The sequence below is a fragment of the Thalassophryne amazonica genome, chromosome 10, assembly GCF_902500255.1.
Source record: "Thalassophryne amazonica chromosome 10, fThaAma1.1, whole genome shotgun sequence".
Lineage (NCBI taxonomy): Eukaryota > Metazoa > Chordata > Actinopteri > Batrachoidiformes > Batrachoididae > Thalassophryne > Thalassophryne amazonica.
Genome location: NC_047112.1, coordinates 149,228 through 172,626, shown reverse-complemented (window position 1 = coordinate 172,626; position 23,399 = coordinate 149,228). Strand labels below are relative to the sequence as shown.

General features: G+C 42.8%; 1 protein-coding gene across 1 annotated transcript in view; it reads left to right on the top strand.

Annotated features, from left to right (window-relative positions):
• Positions 1 to 23,399, top strand: part of reep6 (receptor accessory protein 6) — a 115,004-nt gene that overhangs the window by 26,827 nt on the left and 64,778 nt on the right. The window contains exon 2 of the mRNA XM_034180765.1: positions 14,624 to 14,717. Within this exon, the coding sequence (XP_034036656.1) occupies positions 14,624 to 14,717 (94 nt within the window). The remainder of the gene's footprint in view (positions 1 to 14,623; positions 14,718 to 23,399) is intronic.

Genomic DNA, 23,399 nt, shown 5'->3' with positions numbered 1-23,399 from the left:
CAAAAATGACTCCAAGATTTCTCACAGTATTACTAGAGGTCAGGGTAATGCCATCCAGAGTAAGGATCTGATTAGACACCATGTTTCTAAGATTTGTGGGGCCAAGTACAATAACTTCAGTTTTATCTGAGTTTAAAAGCAGGAAATTAGAGGTCATCCATGTCTTTATGTCTGTAAAACAATCCTGCAGTTTAGCTAATTGGTGTGTGTCCTCTGGCTTCATGGATAGATAAAGCTGGGTATCATCTGCGTAACAATGAAAATTTAAGCAATACCGTCTAATAATACTGCCTAAGGGAAGCATGTATAAAGTGAATAAAATTGGTCCTAGCACAGAACCTTGTGGAACTCCATAATTAACTTTAGTCTGTGAAGAAGATTCCCCATTTACATGAACAAATTGTAATCTATTAGACAAATATGATTCAAACCACCGCAGCGCAGTGCCTTTAATACCTATGGCATGCTCTAATCTCTGTAATAAAATTTTATGGTCAACAGTATCAAAAGCAGCACTGAGGTCTAACAGAACAAGCACAGAGATGAGTCCACTGTCCGAGGCCATAAGAAGATCATTTGTAACCTTCACTAATGCTGTTTCTGTACTATGATGAATTCTAAAACCTGACTGAACCTCTTCAAATAGACCATTCCTAGATTGATCATATTTAAGATCGAAGCATTAAATAATGGTAGGGCTTCCTTGAGCAGCCTGGTAGGAATGGGGTCTAATAAACATGTTGATGGTTTGGATGAAGTAACTAATGAAAATAACTCAGACAGAACAATCGGAGAGAAAGAGTCTAACCAAATACCGGCATCACTGAAAGCAGCCAAAGATAACGATACGTCTTTGGGATGGTTATGAGTAATTTTTTCTCTAATAGTTAAAATTTTGTTAGCAAAGAAAGTCATGAAGTCATTACTAGTTAAAGGTAATGGAATACTCAGCTCAATAGAGCTCTGACTCTTTGTCAGCCTGGCTACAGTGCTGAAAAGAAACCTGGGGTTGTTCTTATTTTCTTCAATTAGTGATGAGTAGAAAGATGTCCTAGCTTTACGGAGGGCTTTTTTATAGAGCAACAGACTCTTTTTCCAGGCTAAGTGAAGATCTTCTAAGTTAGTGAGACGCCATTTCCTCTCCAACTTACGGGTTATCTGCTTTAAGCTACGAGTTTGTGAGTTATACCACGGAGTCAGGCACTTCTGATTTAAAGCTCTCTTTTTTAGAGGAGCTACAGCATCCAAAGTTGTCTTCAATGAGGATGTAAAACTATTGACGAGATACTCTATCTCACTTACAGAGTTTAGGTAGCTACTCTGCACTGTGTTGGTATATGGCATTAGAGAACATAAAGAAGGAATCATATCCTTAAACCTAGTTACAGCGCTTTCTGAAAGACTTCTAGTGTAATGACACTTATTCCCCACTGCTGGGTAGTCCATCAGAGTAAATGTAAATGTTATTAAGAAATGATCAGACAGAAGGGAGTTTTCAGGGAATACTGTTAAGTCTTCTATTTCCATACCATAAGTCAGAACAAGATCTAAGATATGATTAAAGTGGTGGGTGGACTCATTTACTTTTTGAGCAAAGCCAATAGAGTCTAATAATAGATTAAATGCAGTGTTGAGGCTGTCATTCTCAGCATCTGTGTGGATGTTAAAATCGCCCACTATAATTATCTTATCTGAGCTAAGCACTAAGTCAGACAAAAGGTCTGAAAATTCACAGAGAAACTCACAGTAACGACCAGGTGGACGATAGATAATAACAAATAAAACTGTTTTTTGGGACTTCCAATTTGGATGGACAAGACTAAGAGTCAAGCTTTCAAATGAATTAAAGCTCTGTCTGGGTTTTTGATTAATTAATAAGCTGGAATGGAAGATTGCTGCTAATCCTCCGCCCCGGCCCGTGCTATGAGCATTCTGACAGTTAGTGTGACTCGGGGGTGTTGACTCATTTAAACTAACATATTCATCCTGCTGTAACCAGGTTTCTGTAAGGCAGAATAAATCAATATGTTGATCAATTATTATATCATTTACCAACAGGGACTTAGAAGAGAGAGACCTAATGTTTAATAGACCACATTTAACTGTTTTAGTCTGTGGTGCAGTTGAAGGTGCTATATTATTTTTTCTTTTTGAATTTTTATGCTTAAATAAATTTTTGCTGGTTATTGGTAGTCTGGGAGCAGGCACCGTCTCTACGGGGATGGGGTAATGAGGGGATGGCAGGGGGAGAGAAGCTGCAGAGAGGTGTGTAAGACTACAACTCTGCTTCCTGGTCCCAACCCTGGATAGTCACGGTTTGGAGGATTTAAGAAAATTGGCCAGATTTCTAGAAATGAGAGCTGCTCCATCCAAAGTGGGATGGATGCCGTCTCTCCTAACAAGACCAGGTTTTCCCCAGAAGCTTTGCCAATTATCTATGAAGCCCACCTAATTTTTTGGACACCACTCAGACAGCCAGCAATTCAAGGAGAACATGCAGCTAAACATGTCACTCCCGGTCTGATTGGGGAGGGGCCCAGAGAAAACTACAGAGTCCGACATTGTTTTTGCAAAGTTACACACCGATTTAATGTTAATTTTAGTGACCTCCGATTGGCGTAACCGGGTGTCATTACTGCCGACGTGAATTACAATCTTACCAAATTTATGCTTAGCCTTAGCCAGCAGTTTCAAATTTCCTTCAATGTCGCCTGCTCTGGCCCCCGGAAGACAATTGACTATGGTTGCTGGTGTCGCTAACTTCACATTTCTCAAAACAGAGTCGCCAATAACCAGAGTTTGATCCTCGGCGGGTGTGTCATCGAGTGGGGAAAAATGGTTAGAGATGTGAACGGGTTGGCGGTGTACACGGGGCTTCTGTTTAGGGCTACGCTTCCTCCTCACAGTCACCCAGTCGGCCTGCTTTCCCGGCTGCTCGGGATCTGCCAGGGGGTAACTAACGGCGGCTAAGCTACCTTGGTCTGCACCGACTACAGGGGCCTGGCTAGCTGTAGAATTTTCCACAGTGCGGAGCCGAGTCTCCAATTCGCCCAGCCTGGCCTCCAAAGCTACGAATAAGCTACACTTATTACAAGTACTGTTACTGCTAAAGGAGGCCGAGGAATAACTAAACATTTCACACCCAGAGCAGAAAAGTGCGGGAGAGACAGGAGAAGCCGCCATGCTAAATCGGCTAAGAGCTAGTAGCTACGCTAAGCTAGCGGATTCCTAAAAAAATGCAAAGTGAATAATGTGTAAATAATTTAGAGATGATCCAGCAGAAGGAGTGCTTTAGTTAAGGCACGTAAAGATTACACTGGGAAACAAATCGTAATCTAGATAACTAGATCAATCTAACTGCGCAGATTAAACAATTCAATCAATTTTTTTTTTTATATAGCGCCAAATCACAACAAACAGTTGCCCCAAGGCGCTTTATATTGTAAGGCAAGGCCATACAATAATGATGTAAAACCCCAACGGTCAAAACGACCCCCTGTGAGCAAGCACTTGGCTACAGTGGGAAGGAAAAACTCCCTTTTAACAGGAAGAAACCTCCAGCAGAACCAGGCTCAGGGAGGGGCAGTCTTCTGCTGGGACTGGTTGGGGCTGAGGGAGAGAACCAGGAAAAAGACATGCTGTGGAGGGGAGCAGAGATCGATCACTAATGATTAAATGCAGAGTGGTGCATACAGAGCAAAAAGAGAAAGAAACAGTGCATCATGGGAACCCCCCAGCAGTCTACGTCTATAGCAGCATAACTAAGGGATGGTTCAGGGTCACCTGATCCAGCCCTAACTATAAGCTTTAGCGAAAAGGAAAGTTTTAAGCCTAATCTTAAAAGTAGAGAGGGTGTCTGTCTCCCTGATCTGAATTGGGAGCTGGTTCCACAGGAGAGGAGCCTGAAAGCTGAAGGCTCTGCCTCCCATTCTACTCTTACAAACCCTAGGAACTACAAGTAAGCCTGCAGTCTGAGAGCGAAGCGCTCTATTGGGGTGATATGGTACTACGAGGTCCCTAAGATAAGATGGGACCTGATTATTCAAAACCTTATAAGTAAGAAGAAGAATTTTAAATTCTATTCTAGAATTAACAGGAAGCCAATGAAGAGAGGCCAATATGGGTGAGATATGCTCTCTCCTTCTAGTCCCCGTCAGCACTCTAGCTGCAGCATTTTGAATTAACTGAAGGCTTTTTAGGGAACTTTTAGGACAACCTGATAATAATGAATTACAATAGTCCAGCCTAGAGGAAATAAATGCATGAATTAGTTTTTCAGCATCACTCTGAGACAAGACCTTTCTGATTTTAGAGATATTGCGTAAATGCAAAAAAGCAGTCCTACATATTTGTTTAATATGCGCTTTGAATGACATATCCTGATCAAAAATGACTCCAAGATTTCTCACAGTATTACTAGAGGTCAGGGTAATGCCATCCAGAGTAAGGATCTGGTTAGACACCATGTTTCTAAGATTTGTGGGGCCAAGTACAATAACTTCAGTTTTATCTGAGTTTAAAAGCAGGAAATTAGAGGTCATCCATGTCTTTATGTCTGTAAGACAATCCTGCAGTTTAGCTAATTGGTGTGTGTCCTCTGGCTTCATGGATAGATAAAGCTGGGTATCATCTGCGTAACAATGAAAATTTAAGCAATACCGTCTAATAATACTGCCTAAGGGAAGCATATATAAAGTGAATAAAATTGGTCCTAGCACAGAACCTTGTGGAACTCCATAATTAACTTTAGTCTGTGAAGAAGATTCCCCATTTACATGAACAAACTGTAATCTATTAGACAAATATGATTCAAACCACTGCAGCGCAGTGCCTTTAATACCTATGGCATGCTCTAATCTCTAATAAAATTTTATGGTCAACAGTATCAAAAGCAGCACTGAGGTCTAACAGAACAAGCACAGAGATGAGTCCACTGTCCGAGGCCATAAGAAGATCATTTGTAACCTTCACTAATGCTGTTTCTGTACTATGATGAATTCTAAAACCTGACTGAAACTCTTCAAATAGACCATTCCTCTGCAGATGATCAGTTAGCTGTTTTACAACTACCCTTTCAAGAATTTTTGAGAGAAAAGGAAGGTTGGAGATTGGCCTATAATTAGCTAAGATAGCTGGGTCAAGTGATGGCTTTTTAAGTAATGGTTTAATTACTGCCACCTTAAAAGCCTGTGGTACATAGCCAACTAACAAAGATAGATTGATCATATTTAAGATCGAAGCATTAAATAATGGTAGGGCTTCCTTGAGCAGCCTGGTAGGAATGGGGTCTAATAAACATGTTGATGGTTTGGATGAAGTAACTAATGAAAATAACTCAGACAGAACAATCAGAGAGAAAGAGTCTAACCAAATACCGGCATCACTGAAAGTAGCCAAAGATAACGATACGTCTTTGGGATGGTTATGAGTAATTTTTTCTCTAATAGTTAAAATTTTGTTAGCATAGAAAGTCATGAAGTCATTACTAGTTAAAGTTAATGGAATACTCAGCTCAATAGAGCTCTGACTCTTTGTCAGCCTGGCTACAGTGCTGAAAAGAAACCTGGGGTTGTTCTTATTTTCTTCAATTAGTGATGAGTAGAAAGATGTCCTAGCTTTACGGAGGGCTTTTTTATAGAGCAACAGACTCTTTTTCCAGGCTAAGTGAAGATCTTCTAAATTAGTGAGACGCCATTTCCTCTCCAACTTACGGGTTATCTGCTTTAAGCTACGAGTTTGAGAGTTATACCATGGAGTCAGACACTTCTGATTTAAAGCTCTCTTTTTCAGAGGAGCTACAGCATCCAAAGTTGTCTTCAATGAGGATGTAAAACTATTGACGAGATACTCTATCTCCCTTACAGAGTTTAGGTAGCTACTCTGCACTGTGTTGTTATATGGCATTAGAGAACATAAAGAAGGAATCATATCCTTAAACCTAGTTACAGCGCTTTCTGAAAGACTTCTAGTGTAATGAAACTTATTCCCTACTGCTGGGTAGTCATCAGAGTAAATGTAAATGTTATTAAAAAATGATCAGACAGAAGGGAGTTTTCAGGGAATACTGTTAAGTCTTCTATTTCCATACCATAAGTCAGAACAAGATCTAAGATATGATTAAAGTGGTGGGTGGACTCATTTACTTTTTGAGCAAAGCCAATAGAGTCTAATAATAGATTAAATGCAGTGTTGAGGCTGTCATTCTCAGCATCTGTGTGGATGTTAAAATCGCCCACTATAATTATCTTATCTGAGCTAAGCACTAAGTCAGACAAAAGGTCTGAAAATTCACAGAGAAACTCACAGTAACGACCAGGTGGACGATAGATAATAACAAATAAAACTGGTTTTTGGGACTTCCAATTTGGATGGACAAGACTAAGAGACAAGCTTTCAAATGAATTAAAGCTCTGTCTGGGTTTTTGATTAATTAATAAGCTGGAATGGAAGATTGCTGCTAATCCTCCGCCCCGGCCCGTGCTACGAGCGTTCTGACAGTTAGTGTGACTCGGGGGTGTTGACTCATTTAAACTAACATATTCATCCTGCTGTAACCAGGTTTCTGTTAGGCAGAATAAATCAATATGTTGATCAATTATTATATCATTTACCAACAGGGACTTAGAAGAGAGAGACCTAATGTTTAATAGACCACATTTAACTGTTTTAGTCTGTGGTGCAGTTGAAGGTGCTATATTATTTTTTCTTTTTGAATTTTTATGCTTAAATAGATTTTTGCTGGTTATTGGTAGTCTGGGAGCAGGCACCGTCTCTACGGGGATGGGGTAATGAGGGGATGGCAGGGGGAGAGAAGCTGCAGAGAGGTGTGTAAGACTACAACTCTGCTTCCTGGTCCCAACCCTGGATAGTCACAGTTTGGAGGATTTAAGAAAATTAGCCAGATTTCTAGAAATGAGAGCTGCTCCATCCAAAGTGGGATGGATGCCATCTCTCCTAACAAGACCAGGTTTTCCCCAGAAGCTTTGCCAATTATCTATTATCAAACTCTTAAAAGAGGGTAAATCATCACGCAATGTTGCAAAAGATGTTGGTTGTTCACAGTCAGCTGTGTCTAAACTGTGGACCAAATACAAACAACATGGGAAGGTTGTTAAAGGCAAACATACTGGTAGACCAAGGAAGACATCAAAGCGTCAAGACAGAAAACTTAAAGCAATATGTCTCAAAAATCAAAAATGCACAACAAAACAAATGAGGAATGAATGGGAGGAAACTGGAGTCAACGTCTGTGACTGAACTGTAAGAAACCGCCTAAAGGAAATGGGATTTACATACAGAAAAGCTAAACGAAAGCCATCATTAACACCTAAACAGAAAAAAACAAGGTTACAATGGGCTAAGGAAAAGCAATCGTGGACTGTGGATGACTGGATGAAAGTCATATTCAGTGATGAATCTCGAATCTGCATTGGGCAAGGTGATGACGCTGGAACTTTTGTTTGGTCCCGTTCCAATGAGATTTATAAAGATGACTGCCTGAAGAGAACATGTAAATTTCCACAGTCATTGATGATATGGGGCTGCATGTCAGGTAAAGGCACTGGGGAGATGGCTGTCATTACATCATCAATAAATGCACAAGTTTACGCTGATATTTTGGACACTTTTTGTTGTGTGTTGGGGGTGTGGCTGGACATTTTGGTGTTCTTTTCTTTTCTTTGCTCTCCAGGTGGTATGAAAACTGATTTGTCTGTGGAGAAGGTGCTGGCTGAAGAGTCCTCACCCTCATCAACATCATGTGCAGCACCTGTGGATGGTGCTCATACCCTCATCAACATCATGTGCAGCACCTGTGGATGGTGCTCACATGCAACCTTAAAGACTTTCAGCTGAAGCAGATAATTAGATGGCGTTCTGCATTTAAGCCATGTGTGATTCAAGCAGAATTGCCGGGAACTCGACCTTGTGATGTTCGTTGGTGAGACGCTGAGGACCGCGCCTGGGTTTGACACATCGTGCCTGTGAAGCAGGAGGGGTGAGGGACACATGCTGTCAGCACACATCAGAGGTGATTAATTGTTTGACTATTTGTTGATAGTAACTTGGTATTTTGTTATGCAGTAGATTTGAATTGTGATGAGAATTGTGCAGCTCGCTTCTCACTGCTGTGGCGTGCGGACAAGTGATCCTCCACCTGTTGTGAGAGGCTGCTCATTTGCATAAAGCTTAAAATACAGACCTGAATGTGTTGCTGATGGTGTGTGTCTTTTGAAGGATATTGGTTGTAACTGCTGACTTACCTCACCTCTTCTATCCTTCACAAAGAGTCGGTTTGTCGTGTCCACCTGGGGGGTGTTTGGCGGTAACAGTGAGTCCAGAGGCGCCGGGCTTCAATCCTTTTGGGCGCTGGAGAGCGTGCCAGAATGACGCTGTTTTAGTTTCTACACTTTGTTTAGCACCAGAGGGTGACTCAATAAATTGTTTTTGTTATTGGAACCGCTTTCTGGTTATTTTAGTGCTGGGTTCCGTCAGACGCAGGTCCGCTCCTCAACCCGCGTCGACACATAACACTTTTCTTATCCCATCAATTGAAAGGATGTTTGGGGATGATGAAATCATTTTTCAAGATGATAACGCATCTTGCCATAGAGCAAAAACTGTGAAAACATTCCTTGCAAAAAGACACATAGGGTCAATGTCATGGCCTACAAATAGTCCGGATCTTAATCCAATTGAAAATCTTTGGTGGAAGTTGAAGAAAATGGTCCATGACAAGGCTCCAACCTGCAAAGCTGATCTGGCAACAGCAATCAGAGAAAGTTGGAGCCAGATTGAGGAAGAGTACTGTTTGTCACTCATTAAGTCCATGCCTCAGAGACTGCAAGCTGTTATAAAAGCCAGAGGTGGTGCAACAAAATACTAGTGATGTGTTGGAGCATTCTTTTGTCTTTCATGATTCCATCATTTTTTCCTCAGAACTGAGTGATTCCATATTTTTTTTCCCTCTGCTTGGTCTAAAAAAGTAACCGTTACTGACTGCCACAAATTTTTTTTTTCCTGATTTCTTATACTGTTTCTTAAAGCCAGAAAGTTGCCATTTGAAATGACTTTAGTTTTGTGTCATGTCTGTGACCTGCTTTTTTTCTACAAAATTAAACAACTGAATGAACATCCTCCGAGGCCGGTGATTCCATAATTTTTGCCAGGGGTTGTAATACCAGGCAAGAGATTCAAAACACGGCATGGCAAAAAGAACTGTGGAAAAGGCTGGCAGCAAAGACACAAAGGTACAACAGGACATAAGGGACACAGGAGGCTTAAATGCAGTAGACAGGGAAGAGGGAAAATAAGGAACAGGGTTGCAGGAACATTCAGGAAATGAGGCAAAGCCAATAGAATAAAATAGGAAACACACCCAGAACCAAACCCCAGACACAAGACAAGAGAATGTAGTGAGCACAAACACAAACCAAAAGACAAGCAGTTCACAAAACAAAACATATACACTAGGGATGGGTATTGATAAGATTTTATTGATATCGATACCTCTTGTGAATTTTCTGTGTACTAAAAGTAGGCTTTACAGGTTTTCTATGTCAACAACATTTTATAGAGTCTTAAATAAATATAAAATTGGTCACTGTATCCTTGATCTCTGGACATAAATAAAAATAAACAAAATCTGTAGTTTTTGTCAAAAGCATTTCCTTTCAGATATTTTGGCATGAATGTCTCTCCGTACCTCTGAGCTGAGCTCAGCCGGCTGCTGCACGTCAGCGCAGGACTCATTTTCGGAGGAAAAAACATTTTGATTGATTGCAGTTTGTTTGTATTACAACATTTGGAAAGAGGTGTCAATTGATTTAAGCGGTGTTTCACTTTGAATTTATTAATTCCGACTGGACTCTATCATTCTAACTTGACTCGTCAGAGAGCCGCGCAGCGTTTGGAGCTGTGTGAACAGAACGGAGGACGATTCTCATTTCTTTCTCCAACAAGACAGGAGTCCTAGTTAGTGACTTTAATACGCACAAAAGTGACTCACGATTTCACATACGAGGTCTCTTAGATAATAAACCGACCCTTTTATTTTTTTTTTAACTATATGGATTTGAATGACATGCGATTACACCAATCATGCTTGAACCCTCGTGCGCATGCGTGAGTTTTTTCACGCGTGTCGGTGACGTCATTTCCCTGTGGGCAGGCCTTGAGTGAGATGTGGTCCCGCCCTCTCGGCTGAATTCCTTTGTTTCACACGCTGCTCGAGACGGCGCGCGTTGCTTTATCAAAATTTTTTCTGGACCTGTGAGGAATATCCGAGTGGACACTATTCGAGAAATTAAGCTGGTTTTCTGTGAAAAGTTTAACGGCTGATGAGAGATTATGGGGTGTTTCTGTCGCTTTAAGGACTTCCCACGGAGCGGGACGTCCTGCAGCGCTTCCAGGCGCTGTCGTCGGCCTGTTTCGAGCTGAAAACATCCTAATTTAAGGCTTAATTCACCCAGGACATCGTGAGAGAACAGAGAAGATTCAGAAGAGGCTGGCATGAGGAATTTATGCGGACATTCCACTGTTTAAGGACATTTTTTTAATGAAAGACGTACGCGCAAATTCGCCGAGTCATTTCCGTGACGACTCGGCAAATCTGTGTGCGCCGCGACAGGAAAAACACCTCCGTGTTGAAAACCATTTGTAGAATTCAGGCGGCTTTTAATGGCTTTCAACAAGTGAGTAACTGAGAAATTGTTTAACAGCTTGGGCATGTTCCAACTTGCCCGTTAAGATTTCCAACGGAGCTGTTTTTCCTGCCGTGACCCCCCGCGGTCGGGTCCAGCCCGACATGCGACTCTGCCCGCACGTTCTTTCATTACAAAATGACCGTTAACAATGGAATGTCCGAATAAACTCCTCATGCCGACTTCTTCTGAAAGTTCTCTGTTCTCTGACGACTTACTGCGTCAACAGAGCCTGAAATGTGGAAGTTTTCAACTTGAAACGGCGAGACGCTGCCGCCTTGAAACGCAGATCGCCGTCAGGCGCCGTGAACCATCCTTAAAGCGACACTACCAGACCAAAATCTCTCATCAGCCGTTAAAATTTTTACCGAAAACCAGCTGAATTTATTGAATGGTGTCCACTCAGTTGTGCCTTACAGTTTTGAAAAAATTTTTATCAAACAAAGCAACAGTCTCTGAGCCATTCCTAAACAATGAAAAAAATCGACGAGCGGGTGGACGACTCCTCACTCAAAGACTGCCCACAGGCGAATGACGTAACCGACAGGCGTGAAAAAACTCTCGCATGCCCACGAGGGTTCAAACATGTCTGATGTAATCACACGTGATTCAAATCCATATGGTTTTTGAAAAAAATAATAAGGTCGGATACTTTTCTAATAGACCTCGTATTCAGGGATGAAAGTGGTGAAAAACAAAAAAAAGCTGAGACCTAAAACTACCCCCAACACGAAAATGTTTGAATTCTAGAATTTCTGAAATGCAGTCTGGGACTATTCCAGACAATAAACTGCAGTGAGTGCAGCATCCAGAAAAACCCAACTTTCCTTATTCACATTCATTCCAGTAGTATTCTGCTCTTACTACGATGCAGCAGTTTTCTAGTTTGGCAGATAGTTCTGGAGGAAATCACTGAAGAAATTAACAAATTGAAAATATGGTTTGACCGAAACAAACTGTCATTAAACTTCAATAAAACAGGGATGAAGTGGAGGTGTAAGAGTCACTCTGTGTTCACAGGAAACATTTATTTATTTCTATATTTATTTATTTATGTTAGTTGGTTTTATATTTCTGTTGTGTTTTTAATCAGGTTCTTTTTGTCTCTTTCTCTAAAATTGTATCGTAGCATTATTAGTTATTATTACTATTGTTGTTGTTGCTATTATTATCATTATTAATATATAAAAAATAAATTTAAAAATATTACAATTTGCAATACATTTTACTCTTTTATGACAACAAACGCTGAGCCATACAGAAAACAAATGCACACAAATGTGCGATATGCAAACAGCTTAATGGTAACTTTATCATTGAAAATGACAGACATGCTAACGTGTTAACAAAAATACACCTATCAACGGTTTCAGAAGACCATAACAGGTTTGTTTAACATACAAAAGGTAAATATTACTCACAGACATGTGCTGTTTGGGGTTTTTAGTGGGGAAAAAATTAAGATAAAGCGAAATTAAATAAAGAACCAGCAGGTCGGATCAATGCTTCATTGCTTCAAGATTCAAAGAAGAGCCGCGCTGCAGAAACGGTTGATTACAGACCCTGTGGGGGTTGTGTAATCAACATAGAGACATGATCGTTTTCCCGACAAACACCCCCAAAAACAACGGTTTCTCTGAAGGACCGATAAGGGAATCATTAAGCAAAAAGGCTACTGATGTTGGTGGATCAAATCATTTCTTATCAATACCTGAAAACAACCGGTTCTCGATACACAACCCTAATATACACAGTCCCTGATAACAGACTGGTAAACCAGAGACCAGAACATTCATGATTTTTCTGATCAAATCAATTTTATTTATATAGCGCCAAATCACAACAAACAGTTGCCCCAAGGCAATTTATATTCAGAATCAGAATCGGAAGAAGTTTATTGCTGTTGCCAATGAACAGGATTCACAGACTAGGAATGTGCTTCGATATAATGGTGCAACATTAAACAGAAAGCAATATAAAATGCTAAGATAAAATATGCAATATGTGCCAAAATAAGACAAAATATAAGATAAAAAAAATGACATATGAAATATGAAAGGCTGTGTGCAACAGAAAAACAGAAAGAAAGAGGAACAGAAAAAACAGTGCAGTGGGAGGAGTGCAATTAAAACCAAAGTACATTGTCTAAAGTGACCCGTGATAAAATGATAAAGTGACAGAGTTAAGGTTAAGGTGACTGAGTTATGAGATGTTCATGAGTCTAACGGCAGAGGGGAAGAAACTGTTCTTATGGCGGGAGGTTCTGGTCCGGATGGACCGTAGCCTCCTGCCTGAGGGGAGTGGTTTGAATAGACTGTGTGCAGGGTGAGAAGGGTCAGCTGTGATCCGACCTGCTCGGCCCAGAGTCCTGGAGATGTGCAAGTTGTGGAGAGATGGAAGGCTACAGCCGATCACCTTCTCAGCAGAGGCCACAATGCGCTGCAGTCTGTGTCTGTCCCTGGCTGTGGCCCAGGCATACCACACCGTTATGGAGGAGCAGAGGGTGGACTCGATGATGGCCGTGTAGAACTGCACCATCAGCTGGACAGGCAGCTTGGCCTTCTTCAGCTGCCGCAGGAAGTACATCCTCTGCTGGGCCTTCTTGATGAGGGAGCTGATGGTTGACTCCCACTTGAGGTCCTGGGTGATGGTGGTGACAAGGAAGCGGTGACAGTCCACAGTGGTGATGGGGCTGTTGGTGAGGGCAAGGGAGGGCGGGGGGGCTGTGGCTTTCCTGAAGTCCACGATCATCTCCACTGTTTTCTGGGCGTTGAGCTCCAAGTTGTTGCTGCTGCACCAGGTCACCAGCCGGTCCACCTCCCTCCTGTAGGCAGACTCATCCCCATCCAAAATGAGTCCGATGAGGGTGATGTCATCTGCAAACTTAATGAGCTTTACGGAGTCGTGGCTGGAGGTGCAGCAGTTAGTGTAGAGGGAGAAGAGCAAAGGGGAAAGGACACAGCCCTGTGGAGATCCTGTGCTGAGAGCCCGAGTGTTCGAGACATTCTTTCCCAGCCTCACATGCTGACTCCGGTCCGTCAGGAAGTCTGTGATCCACCTGCAGGTGGAGTCGGGCATGTGGAGCAGAGAAAGCTTGTCCTGGAGCAAAGCCGGAAGGATGGTGTTGAATGCAGAGCTGAAGTCCACAAACAGGATCCTAGCGTAGGTTCCTGGGGAGTCCAGGTGCTGCAGGATGGAGTGCAGGGCCAGGTTTATGGCGTTGTCTACAGACCTGTTGGCTCTGTAGGCAAACTGCAGGGGGTCCAGGAGGGGGTCGGTGATGGACTTCAGGTGGGATAAAACCAGCCGTTCAAAGGTCTTCATGGCTACAGACGTGAGAGCCACAGGCCTGTAGTCATTAAGTCCAGTGATGCGTGGTTTCTTGGGGAAACCATTGTAAGGCAAAAGCCATACAATAATTACAGAAAAACCCCAACAGTCAAAACGACCCCCTGTGAGCAAGCACTTGGCGACAGTGGGAAGGAAAAACTCCCTTTTAACAGGAAGAAACCTCCAGCAGAACCAGGCTCAGGGAGGGGCAGTCTTCTGCTGGGACTGGTTGGGGCTGAGGGAGAGAATCAGGAAAAAGACATGCTGTGGAAGAGAGCAGAAATCATTCACTAATGATTAAATGCAGAGTGGTGCATACAGAGCAAAACGAGAAAGAAACACTCAGTGCATCATGGGAACCCCCCAGCAGTCTAAGTCTATAGCAGCATAACTAAGGGATGGTTCAGGGTCACCTGATCCAGCCCTAACTATAAGCATATCTGATGTGGGACAACATGGGATCAAAAATCTTCATCATGTCATTAATTCTTGGTTCAGTAGCCAGCAGAAACACAACTCCATTTGACAGAAAAGCAGTCTTGAAATGCATTCCTTGAGTCTTTCCTTCAGTCTGTGCTGTGTGTTCTCTCCAGGTGCCGTCTCCCTGACAGGACTCTACCTGGTGTACGGATATGGTGCCGCCCTCCTATGTAACGTGATTGGTTTTGTATATCCAGCGTATTATTCGTGAGTATTCTATATTTTGTCACGTATAAGGAGTGTGTTATATATTCTCATGCATTTTTGTTCAACTGCATATATAACATCAATAAGGAGGACTAGTTCGTTGTGCTGCTGTCACCATTTATTCCAGAACCGAATGACGCAGTGTACTGTATCACCCTACTATTTATATCTCTGACCACTAGAGGCAGCATCGGATTCAAACACACATATGTACAACAAATGTTCTAGCACCTTAATACACCACATACTCCTCCTCCCCACTAAACTCAGAAGCTCTAACATACGAGGGCTGTCCGTAAAGTATAGGTCCTTTTTATTTTTTTCTAAAACTATATGGATTTCATTCATATGTTTTTACGTCAGACATGCTTGAACCCTCGTGCGCATGCGTGAGTTTTTCCACGCCTGTCGGTGACGTCATTCGCCTGTGAGCACTCCTTGTGGGAGGAGTCGTCCAGCCCCTCGTCGGAATTCCTTTGTCTGAGAAGTTGCTGAGAGACTGGCGCTTTGTTTGATCAAAATTTTTTCTAAACCTGTGAGACACATCGAAGTGGACACGGTTCGAAAAATTAAGCTGGTCTTCAGTGAAAATTTTAACAGCTGATGAGAGATTTTGACGTGATTCTGTCGCTTTAAGGACTTTTCACGGTGCGAGACGTCGCGCAGCGCTCTCAGGCGGCGTCATCAGCCTGTTTCAAGCTTAAAACCTCCATATTTCCGGCTTTATTGATCCAGGACGTCGTGAGAGAACAGAGAAGTTTCAGAAGAAGTCGGTTTCAGCATTTTATCCGGATATTCCACTGTTAAAGGAGATTTTTTTAATGAAAGACGTGCAGGCGGATTGCAGCGTCGGCTCGCAGCCGCCGCAACGCTCCGCCACAGGAAAAACACCTCTGTTGGAAGCCTTGAGGACAAGTTGGAACATCTCCAGCTGATAAACAATTTCTCATATACTCACTCCACTGAAAGCCATCAAAAGCCGCCTGGATTTTACAAATGGTTATCAACACGGAGGTGTTTTTCCTGTGCCGCCGCGCCGCGTCGGCTGCGTCCAACGCGCGGACCCGTCCGCACGTCTTACATTAAAAAAAATCTCCTTTAACAGTGGAATATCCGGATTAAATGCTGAAACCGACTTCTTCTGAAACTTCTCTGTTCTCTCACGACGTCCTGGATCAATAGAGCCTGAAATGTGGAGGTTTTAAGCTTGAAACAGGCTGATGACGCTGCCTGAGGGCGCAGCGCGACGTCTCGCACCGTGAAAAGTCCTTAAAGCGACAGAATCACCTCAAAATCTCTCATCAGCTGTTAAAATTTTCACTGAAAACCAGCTTAATTTTTCGAACCATGTCCACTTCGATGTGTCTCACAGGTTTAGAAAAACTTTTGATCAAACAAAGCGCCAGTCTCTCAGCAACTTCTCAGACAAAGGAATTCCGACGAGGGGCTGGACGACTCCTCCCACAAGGAGTGCTCACAGGCGAATGACGTCACCGACAGGCGTGGAAAAACTCACGCATGCGCACGAGGGTGCAAGCATGTCTGACGTAAAAACATATGAATGAAATCCATATAGTTTTTGAAAAAAATAAAAAGGACCGTTACTTTACGGACAGCCCTCGTAAATAACTCAAACATTTCAGTCGTTTTGATCTTTCTCTCTCTAAGGGCATGAGGTGGACTACTCATCCCTAACATTACCCTGGGGATTATATTGCCACATTTTTCTGGGTATGTTGCTAAGATATAAATGCTAAATGGACTGCATTTATATCGCGCTTTTCCATCTGTATCAGACACTCAAAGTGCTTTACAATAATGCCTCACATTCATCCCAATGTGAGGCTGCTGCCATGCAAGGGCCCCACTACACACCGGGAGCAACTAGAGATTTAAGGACCTTGCCCAAGGGCCCTTAGTGATTTTACAGTGAGGCTGGGATTTGAACAGATAGATAGAGAATGGATAGTTTTTCAAAGTGGGTAATGTGTAGATTGAACTGGGCTTCTGCACCGGCCGTAATCATGTTCCTGGTGTTATCTGTGATGATGGCAGGATTCTTGTCAGAGATTTTCCACCCTGTGCAGGCTTCACGCAGTAACGAGCCAGTAGTTTTACCAGTATAGGCTTCATTTAAAACTCTGGTTTGCAGAACAAAGGTCTTCATTTTCCACTTTGGATCCATTTGAGCATGATGTCCAGCCATCTGTCATTACTCGTTCAGCATTCTGTGAAATCTCATGGTAGGTGGTTGGAGAGATTTGTCTTCCTGTGGTACTTGACAAACAGCGAGCAATTTATTTAGAACTTCTCCGTCTTTGCAAAAGCCAGTGTTTCCACACACTGGACCGCAATAGTGGCTTGATAATTTCTCACTCATCGGCTTCTCCTCTGACATCCACCATGCGATGTTTTGTTGTCTGCTGGTGTGTGGTGATGATGTCAAAGACAGGCAGACTGAATCGAGTAACGTTTAACATTTTTATCATTAATAGTGCTAACAAAACACATCCATATAAAATTTGCCATGCTTAAATCCGATGCGTTATTTCTTAGTATCAATGATGATCATCATTATCACTTCAGCTGCCCTTGTGAATCCAGGTGTGATTAATCAGTTCAATCCTTGCTTGGAAACCCAGCCGCAGACATTGCACTTAAGACCGGGTGGTGGCTGTGTAGGTGGATCTAACTTCCTCACCTTATGTGCATCCTGCTTTCTGACAGCCAGGGTGCTTCTGCAACACTCAGCAAGACCGGCACCCTGGTAGATGAGTCGGCACCACTGGAGTCTGTCAGAGGCGGCATCTTCCCAGCTGTCCTCAGAAATACTGAGGTTCTTTAGTGTTACCTTAAGATTTCAATTTCAATTTATATTCATTTATATAGCGCCAAATCACAAAAGAATTGCCTTAAAGCGCTTCACACAGGTAAGGTCTAACCTTACAAACCCCCAGAGCAACATTGGTAAGGAAAAACTCCTTCTGAGGAAGAAACCTCAAGCAGACCAGACTCAAAGGGGTGACCCTCTGCTTGGGCCATGCTACAAAACATAAATTACAGAACAATTCACGGACGAATATACAAGAAATGCAATTGGCGCACAGGACAGGAGGATCGCCAACATGAACACAACTCCCATCTCTGGATGGAGCTGCACCTTAAACAGAGAGAAAAAACAGAATCAGGCATCAGAAAGACAAGAAATACTGTATAATTTGTCAGCATTAAACAACAAGAAAAACAGAGAAATACTAAGGTGATCGCCGGCTGCTAGCACTAAACTTCACTAAAAGACCCAGAATTTAGGGAAAGTTGAGGCCGCATCCCACTCCAGTTACTAATAAAATGAATGAAAAGAGTAAAAAGCGTAAAACAAAACTGTACCAGTATGCTAGCCATATGAAAGGGAAAATAAGTGCATCTTAAGTCTGGACTTGAAAGTCTCCACAGAATCTGACTGTTTTATTGATGCAGGGAGATCATTCCACAGAACAGGGGCACGATAAGAGAAAGCTCTGTGACCCGCAGACTTCTTATTCACCCTAGGGACACAGAGTAGTCCTGCACCCTGAGAACGTAAAGCCCGGGCCGGTACGTAAGGTTTAATTAGGTCAACTAGGTAGGACGGTGCCAGTCCATGAATAATTTTATAGGTTAGTAGCATAACCTTAAAATCTGATCTCACTGGGACAGGAAGCCAGTGAAGGGATGCCAAAATGGGTGTAATGTGGTCAAACTTTCTGCTTTGTGTCAAAAGTCTGGCTGCAGCATTTTGAACCAATTGGAGACCCCTAATGCTAGACCGGTAAACCAGTAAATAGAACATTGCAGTAGTCCAATCTAGAAGAGATAAATGCATGGATCAGGGTCTCAGCATCAGCCATAGACAGGATGGGACAAATCTTGGCTATATTTCGCAGGTGGAAGAAAGCAGTCCTAGTAATATTTCTAATGTGGAGGCCAAAGGACAACGAAGGATCAAAAATTACCCCAAGGTTCCTCACTTTGTCAGTGTAATGTATGACACACGAGCCGAGAATGAGTGCTAACTCATTAAAATTGATGCCGATGTTGGGAAAGTGTAAGTACACGGACCCACAACAGGGGGCGCAAATGAACGGACAATGGAATAGGTCAAATAACAACACTTTACTGTTGCGAACGTGCACAACAAACACAACAGATTACACAATAGATCAGAGGTCAAATTACAAGGTGTCGTGTGGGCAGGCTTGAAGATAGGAGACGCCTATCCAAAACAGAAGCGGAACCACACGATTTCCTCCGCCACCAGACCCCGGGAATACTGGAGCCGCCAAGTCCCGAACTCCCAGGTGGCCACTGCCTCCGCGTGTCGGACCTGGTACTGCTGGCGAGGAACAAAAACACAATTAAACGTGGGTGCGTCTGCACCCAGCAATCTGCACAGCAGGGAAGCTACCTCCACCTCTCGTTGGAGAAAAAGTCTGTTATCACTCACAAAAATCACAAAAAGGGCTTTCTATCAAGCAGTCAGGCTGAGGATATTACCTTTCAGGTAGAACGATATCTCGGCAAAGAGGTGGAGATGACGTCTTGCTGATATACCGATGCAGATCAGATGAGTGGTGACAGCTGTCACAGGTGATGAGTGTCAGCTGTCACCCCGGCTGCTCCTGTGAGGCGGCAGCGCCCTCTGGTGCCTGGAGCCCGCACTCCAGGCAGGGTGCCCTCTGGTGGTGGTGGGCCAGCAGTACCTCCTCTTCAGCGGCCCACACAACAGCCGATGTCTCACTGGACCAAGAACCATCATTTCAGTCTTATCAGAGTTTAAAAGTAGGAAGTTTCTAGACATCCAACTTCTCACTGCTGCAAGGCAATATTCTAAGGATTTTATGTGAACGAGATTACCAGCAGTTATTGGCATGTATAACTGAGTATCATCTGCATAGCAGTGAAAGGTAATCCCAAAACGCCACAATATGTGCCCAAGGGGTGCTATATAAAGGGAGAAAAGCAGGGGGCCTAAGACAGACCTCTGTGGAACCCCAAATTTCATGTCACTAAGGTTAGAGGTAGTGTTACTGTACAAAACACAGTGAGAACGACTGGTCAAGTATGACGTCAGCCATGCAAGGGCACTCCCAGTAATCCCAAAATGATTTTCCAGCCTATCAAGTAGAATATGATGATCCACTGTATCAAATGCAGCACTGAGATCTAACAGCAACAGAACCGTAGTGGTGTCTGAATCCATTGTAAGCAGAAGATCATTCACCACTTTAGTGAGAGCCGTCTCTGTGGAATGATATTTTCTAAAAGCAGACTGCAGTGGCTCAAAGAGATTATTCTCAGTAAGATAGTCTATGAGCTGCCATGACACCACTTTTTCCAGAATTTTAGAGAAAAATGGATAGATTTGATATCGGCCGATAGTTTGTCAATACACTAGGGTCAAGATTAGGTTTCTTAAGTAATGGTTTAATCACTGCAGATTTGAAACATTTAGGAACAGATCCAGAAGTTAAAGAAAGATTAATCATTTCCAGCACAATCGGTCCAAGAGTGGGCCACGGGTCCTTAAACAGTTTTGTTAGTATAGGATCAAATAAACAGGTTGTGCTTTTTGTTGACATTATGAGTTTTGTCAGCATGCCTAGTGAGATAATGTCAAATTCTGTAAATCTAGGTAATACCTCAGTAGTGGCGCCAATATCAATAGGGTGTAGTGGCTGGATTAAGGCATGCCGGGATATGTTTAAGATGATGTCTTCTATTTTCTTCCCAAAGTAATCCAGGAAATCTTGTGCTGTAAAAGGAGAGTGAACTACAGGTGGTTGTCCATGCAAAAGTGTTGCCACCGTGTCGAACAAGAACTTTGAGTTATGCTTGTTTTTGTTGATCAAATCAAAGTAGTAAGTCTGCTTTGTAGTCAATAATGCATGCTTATAGTCTAAGATAGCATCACGCCATGCAAGGTGAAATACTTCTAATTTTGAACGACGCCATTTCCGTTCTAGACCTCTTGCTTTATGCTTGAGGTCATGCAGATAATCACTGAACCAAGGTGACTGTGATTTGGAGGAGCGTGGTTTTAACACAGGTGGTGCAATCATGTCGAGTGTAGTTTTGAGCACTGAGTTTAACTATCCACAAGACTGTCTACTGACTGGGTATTTGTCAAATGTGAAGCTAAGACATCAGGCAGTCTAGCTTCGAGTTCAGTCTTAGTTGAGGAGTTGATGCATCGCCATAAAGCTATACAAGGTTGTTGTTCCACTAAACACGACAGCGAAACTATAAACTTAATAAGTGAGCGATCAGACACCACTGATGTAAGAGGCATGATGTCAATATTCGTGACAGCAATACCACGTGCGAGAACCAGATCCAGGGTATTTTCACTAATGTGCGTCGAATCAGGAATGCACTGCCAAAATCCTAATGCATCCACAATTTCCATAAATGATTTGCAGAGGGGATCAGAAGGCTTATTTATATGAATGTTAAAGTCACCCATGATCAGAATGTTATCTACACTAATTGACAAGTTAGAGATGAACGCACCAAATTCATTTAAGAATTCAGAATATGGGCCAGGAGGCCTATATACAGTGACAAAGTAATACAACTTATTTTTATTCTTCTGACCTTGGCAATGTGTAATATCCTGAGCAGAGCAGAAAATCAGATGCTCAAATGAGTGATATTTGTAACCCCCAACAGCTAATAAGCTCAAACTAGATTTATAAATAAGAGCAACACCCCCGCCTTGCTTCACATCACGAGGGACGTGACTAAATGTATATGCTGTTTGGCAGGCCTCATTTAAGGGGAGGACAGCTGTAGGTTTAAGCCAGGTTTCACATAGCCCAATCATAGCTAAGTGATGATCAATAATTAGATCATTGATCAACGATGATTTTGAGGACAGTGATCTTATGTTAATGAGATCCAGTCTAAGGACCTCAGTGGGGTTGACAGCTGAACTGTTTGGGTTTAGGGGTGGTTCCAGAGTAGCATATATAAGATGCCCTAGAAGTAGCTTTGGGTTTAAGACATTCCATGCGCGTTGTAGGTAGCAGACACGAAATCTTTGCTATTGCTGGAACAACCACTGGGCCATCCTCAATTTCAACATCATCCAATATAGCAATGGGTATTAAGTTTGGAAAGCATATCCCTCTATGATTTTTATGGACACGACTACGGAAGCAGGCCACAGTCTCAACTTGTTGAAATTCCCTCCAATGGCAAATAAACTGTACTATCACCATAGTGGATTTTCTGCACTAAATTCCCTACTAAGTTAATGGATTCCACACCCACATTTGTCATAAGCCTTGCAGGGTCTCTAATCACCTGCTCTGTGGCCTGCTGTAAATTCCTAATGTTACCCTCCTTGTAGAGCTCTATCTATGTTCGCAGACAAGATGGCAGCGCCCTCCCCAGTAGGGTGGAGGCCGTCTGGAATCAGCAAGCCACGGTTGCCCCAGAACGAAGGCCAGTTATCAATAAAGCTAAAGGCTTGCTGTCTACAAAACTGCGCCAGCCATCTATTTAATGATGTCAGCCTGCTAAACGCCTCATCAGTACCCCGGGAGGGGAGGGGACCACAGACTATTAATCGATGCCGACACATCTTTCTGGCAAGGTCACAAGTCCTCTCTATGTCCATTTTTGTGACCTCTGAGTGCTTCATCCTGATATCATTGGTGCCAACGTGAATAACTATGTGACTATATCTCATGTCATGTTCCTTTGTCTGTCTTCCCTTCTGCAGCGTCAGCACCCTAAGATGAGATGCAATGTCGGCGTTTGTAACCTGACTTTGCGGGTGATAGAATCCCCTATCACTAAAGTCCGGTGTTTCGGCCTGGAGACATTAGTGGAAGTCACTCGTGGGCTCAGAGAATTCACATCTGGCAAATTCAAGGGGTAGAACCGATTCACAGTTCGCACTGGCGAGTGTGATCGGGGTGCCACAACCGGGCACCAAGCCCTACGGGGCTTCCTCCACCTAGCCACAATCCGAAAGCCATCCTCCACAGCCGGCGTTTCTAAGCTGATGCTAATGGGCTCGCTAGCCGGCCCAACACTAACCTCATCTGGAGTGCCCGTAACATCTAACTCCACTGCGCTAAGAAGCTGCTCTAACTTACGGACACGGCTCCCTAAGAGAGCCACCCTATCTTCCAACATCACGCAGGATTTACGGAGGGTGTAAAGTATAATAAGTAGTGTACTTTGTGCACTAAGAAATTCAAAAATGTAGCCAAGCAAACACGAGCTAACCAATAATGGATAAGCTAACCACTCCTAAGGCTCACACAGATTCAGATAAATTAATTAAAATTCACAGCAGTTGCACTGAAAAACTAACAGAAGTATTAAACAGGTAAAAAAAAACAAAAAACCAGCAGCTATAAAATACACTGAACAGTTAATTAACTAACAGGAGTGTAAAAAATGAAATGGAAAAAAAATGATGAGAAGGGTCAGAAATAGCTAACGCAAGCTAACCGCTAGCGAAAATGCTAGCGGCTCCTAAGATTTTACACAGGACTAAAAATTACTTAAAATTCACAGCAGTTCAACTGGAAAAACGAACAGAAGTATTAAACGGGTAGAAAAGAAACAGCTATAAAATGTAACTATGGAGAGGGGAGGTGTCGACCTAGCTAGCAAAAGCTAACCGCT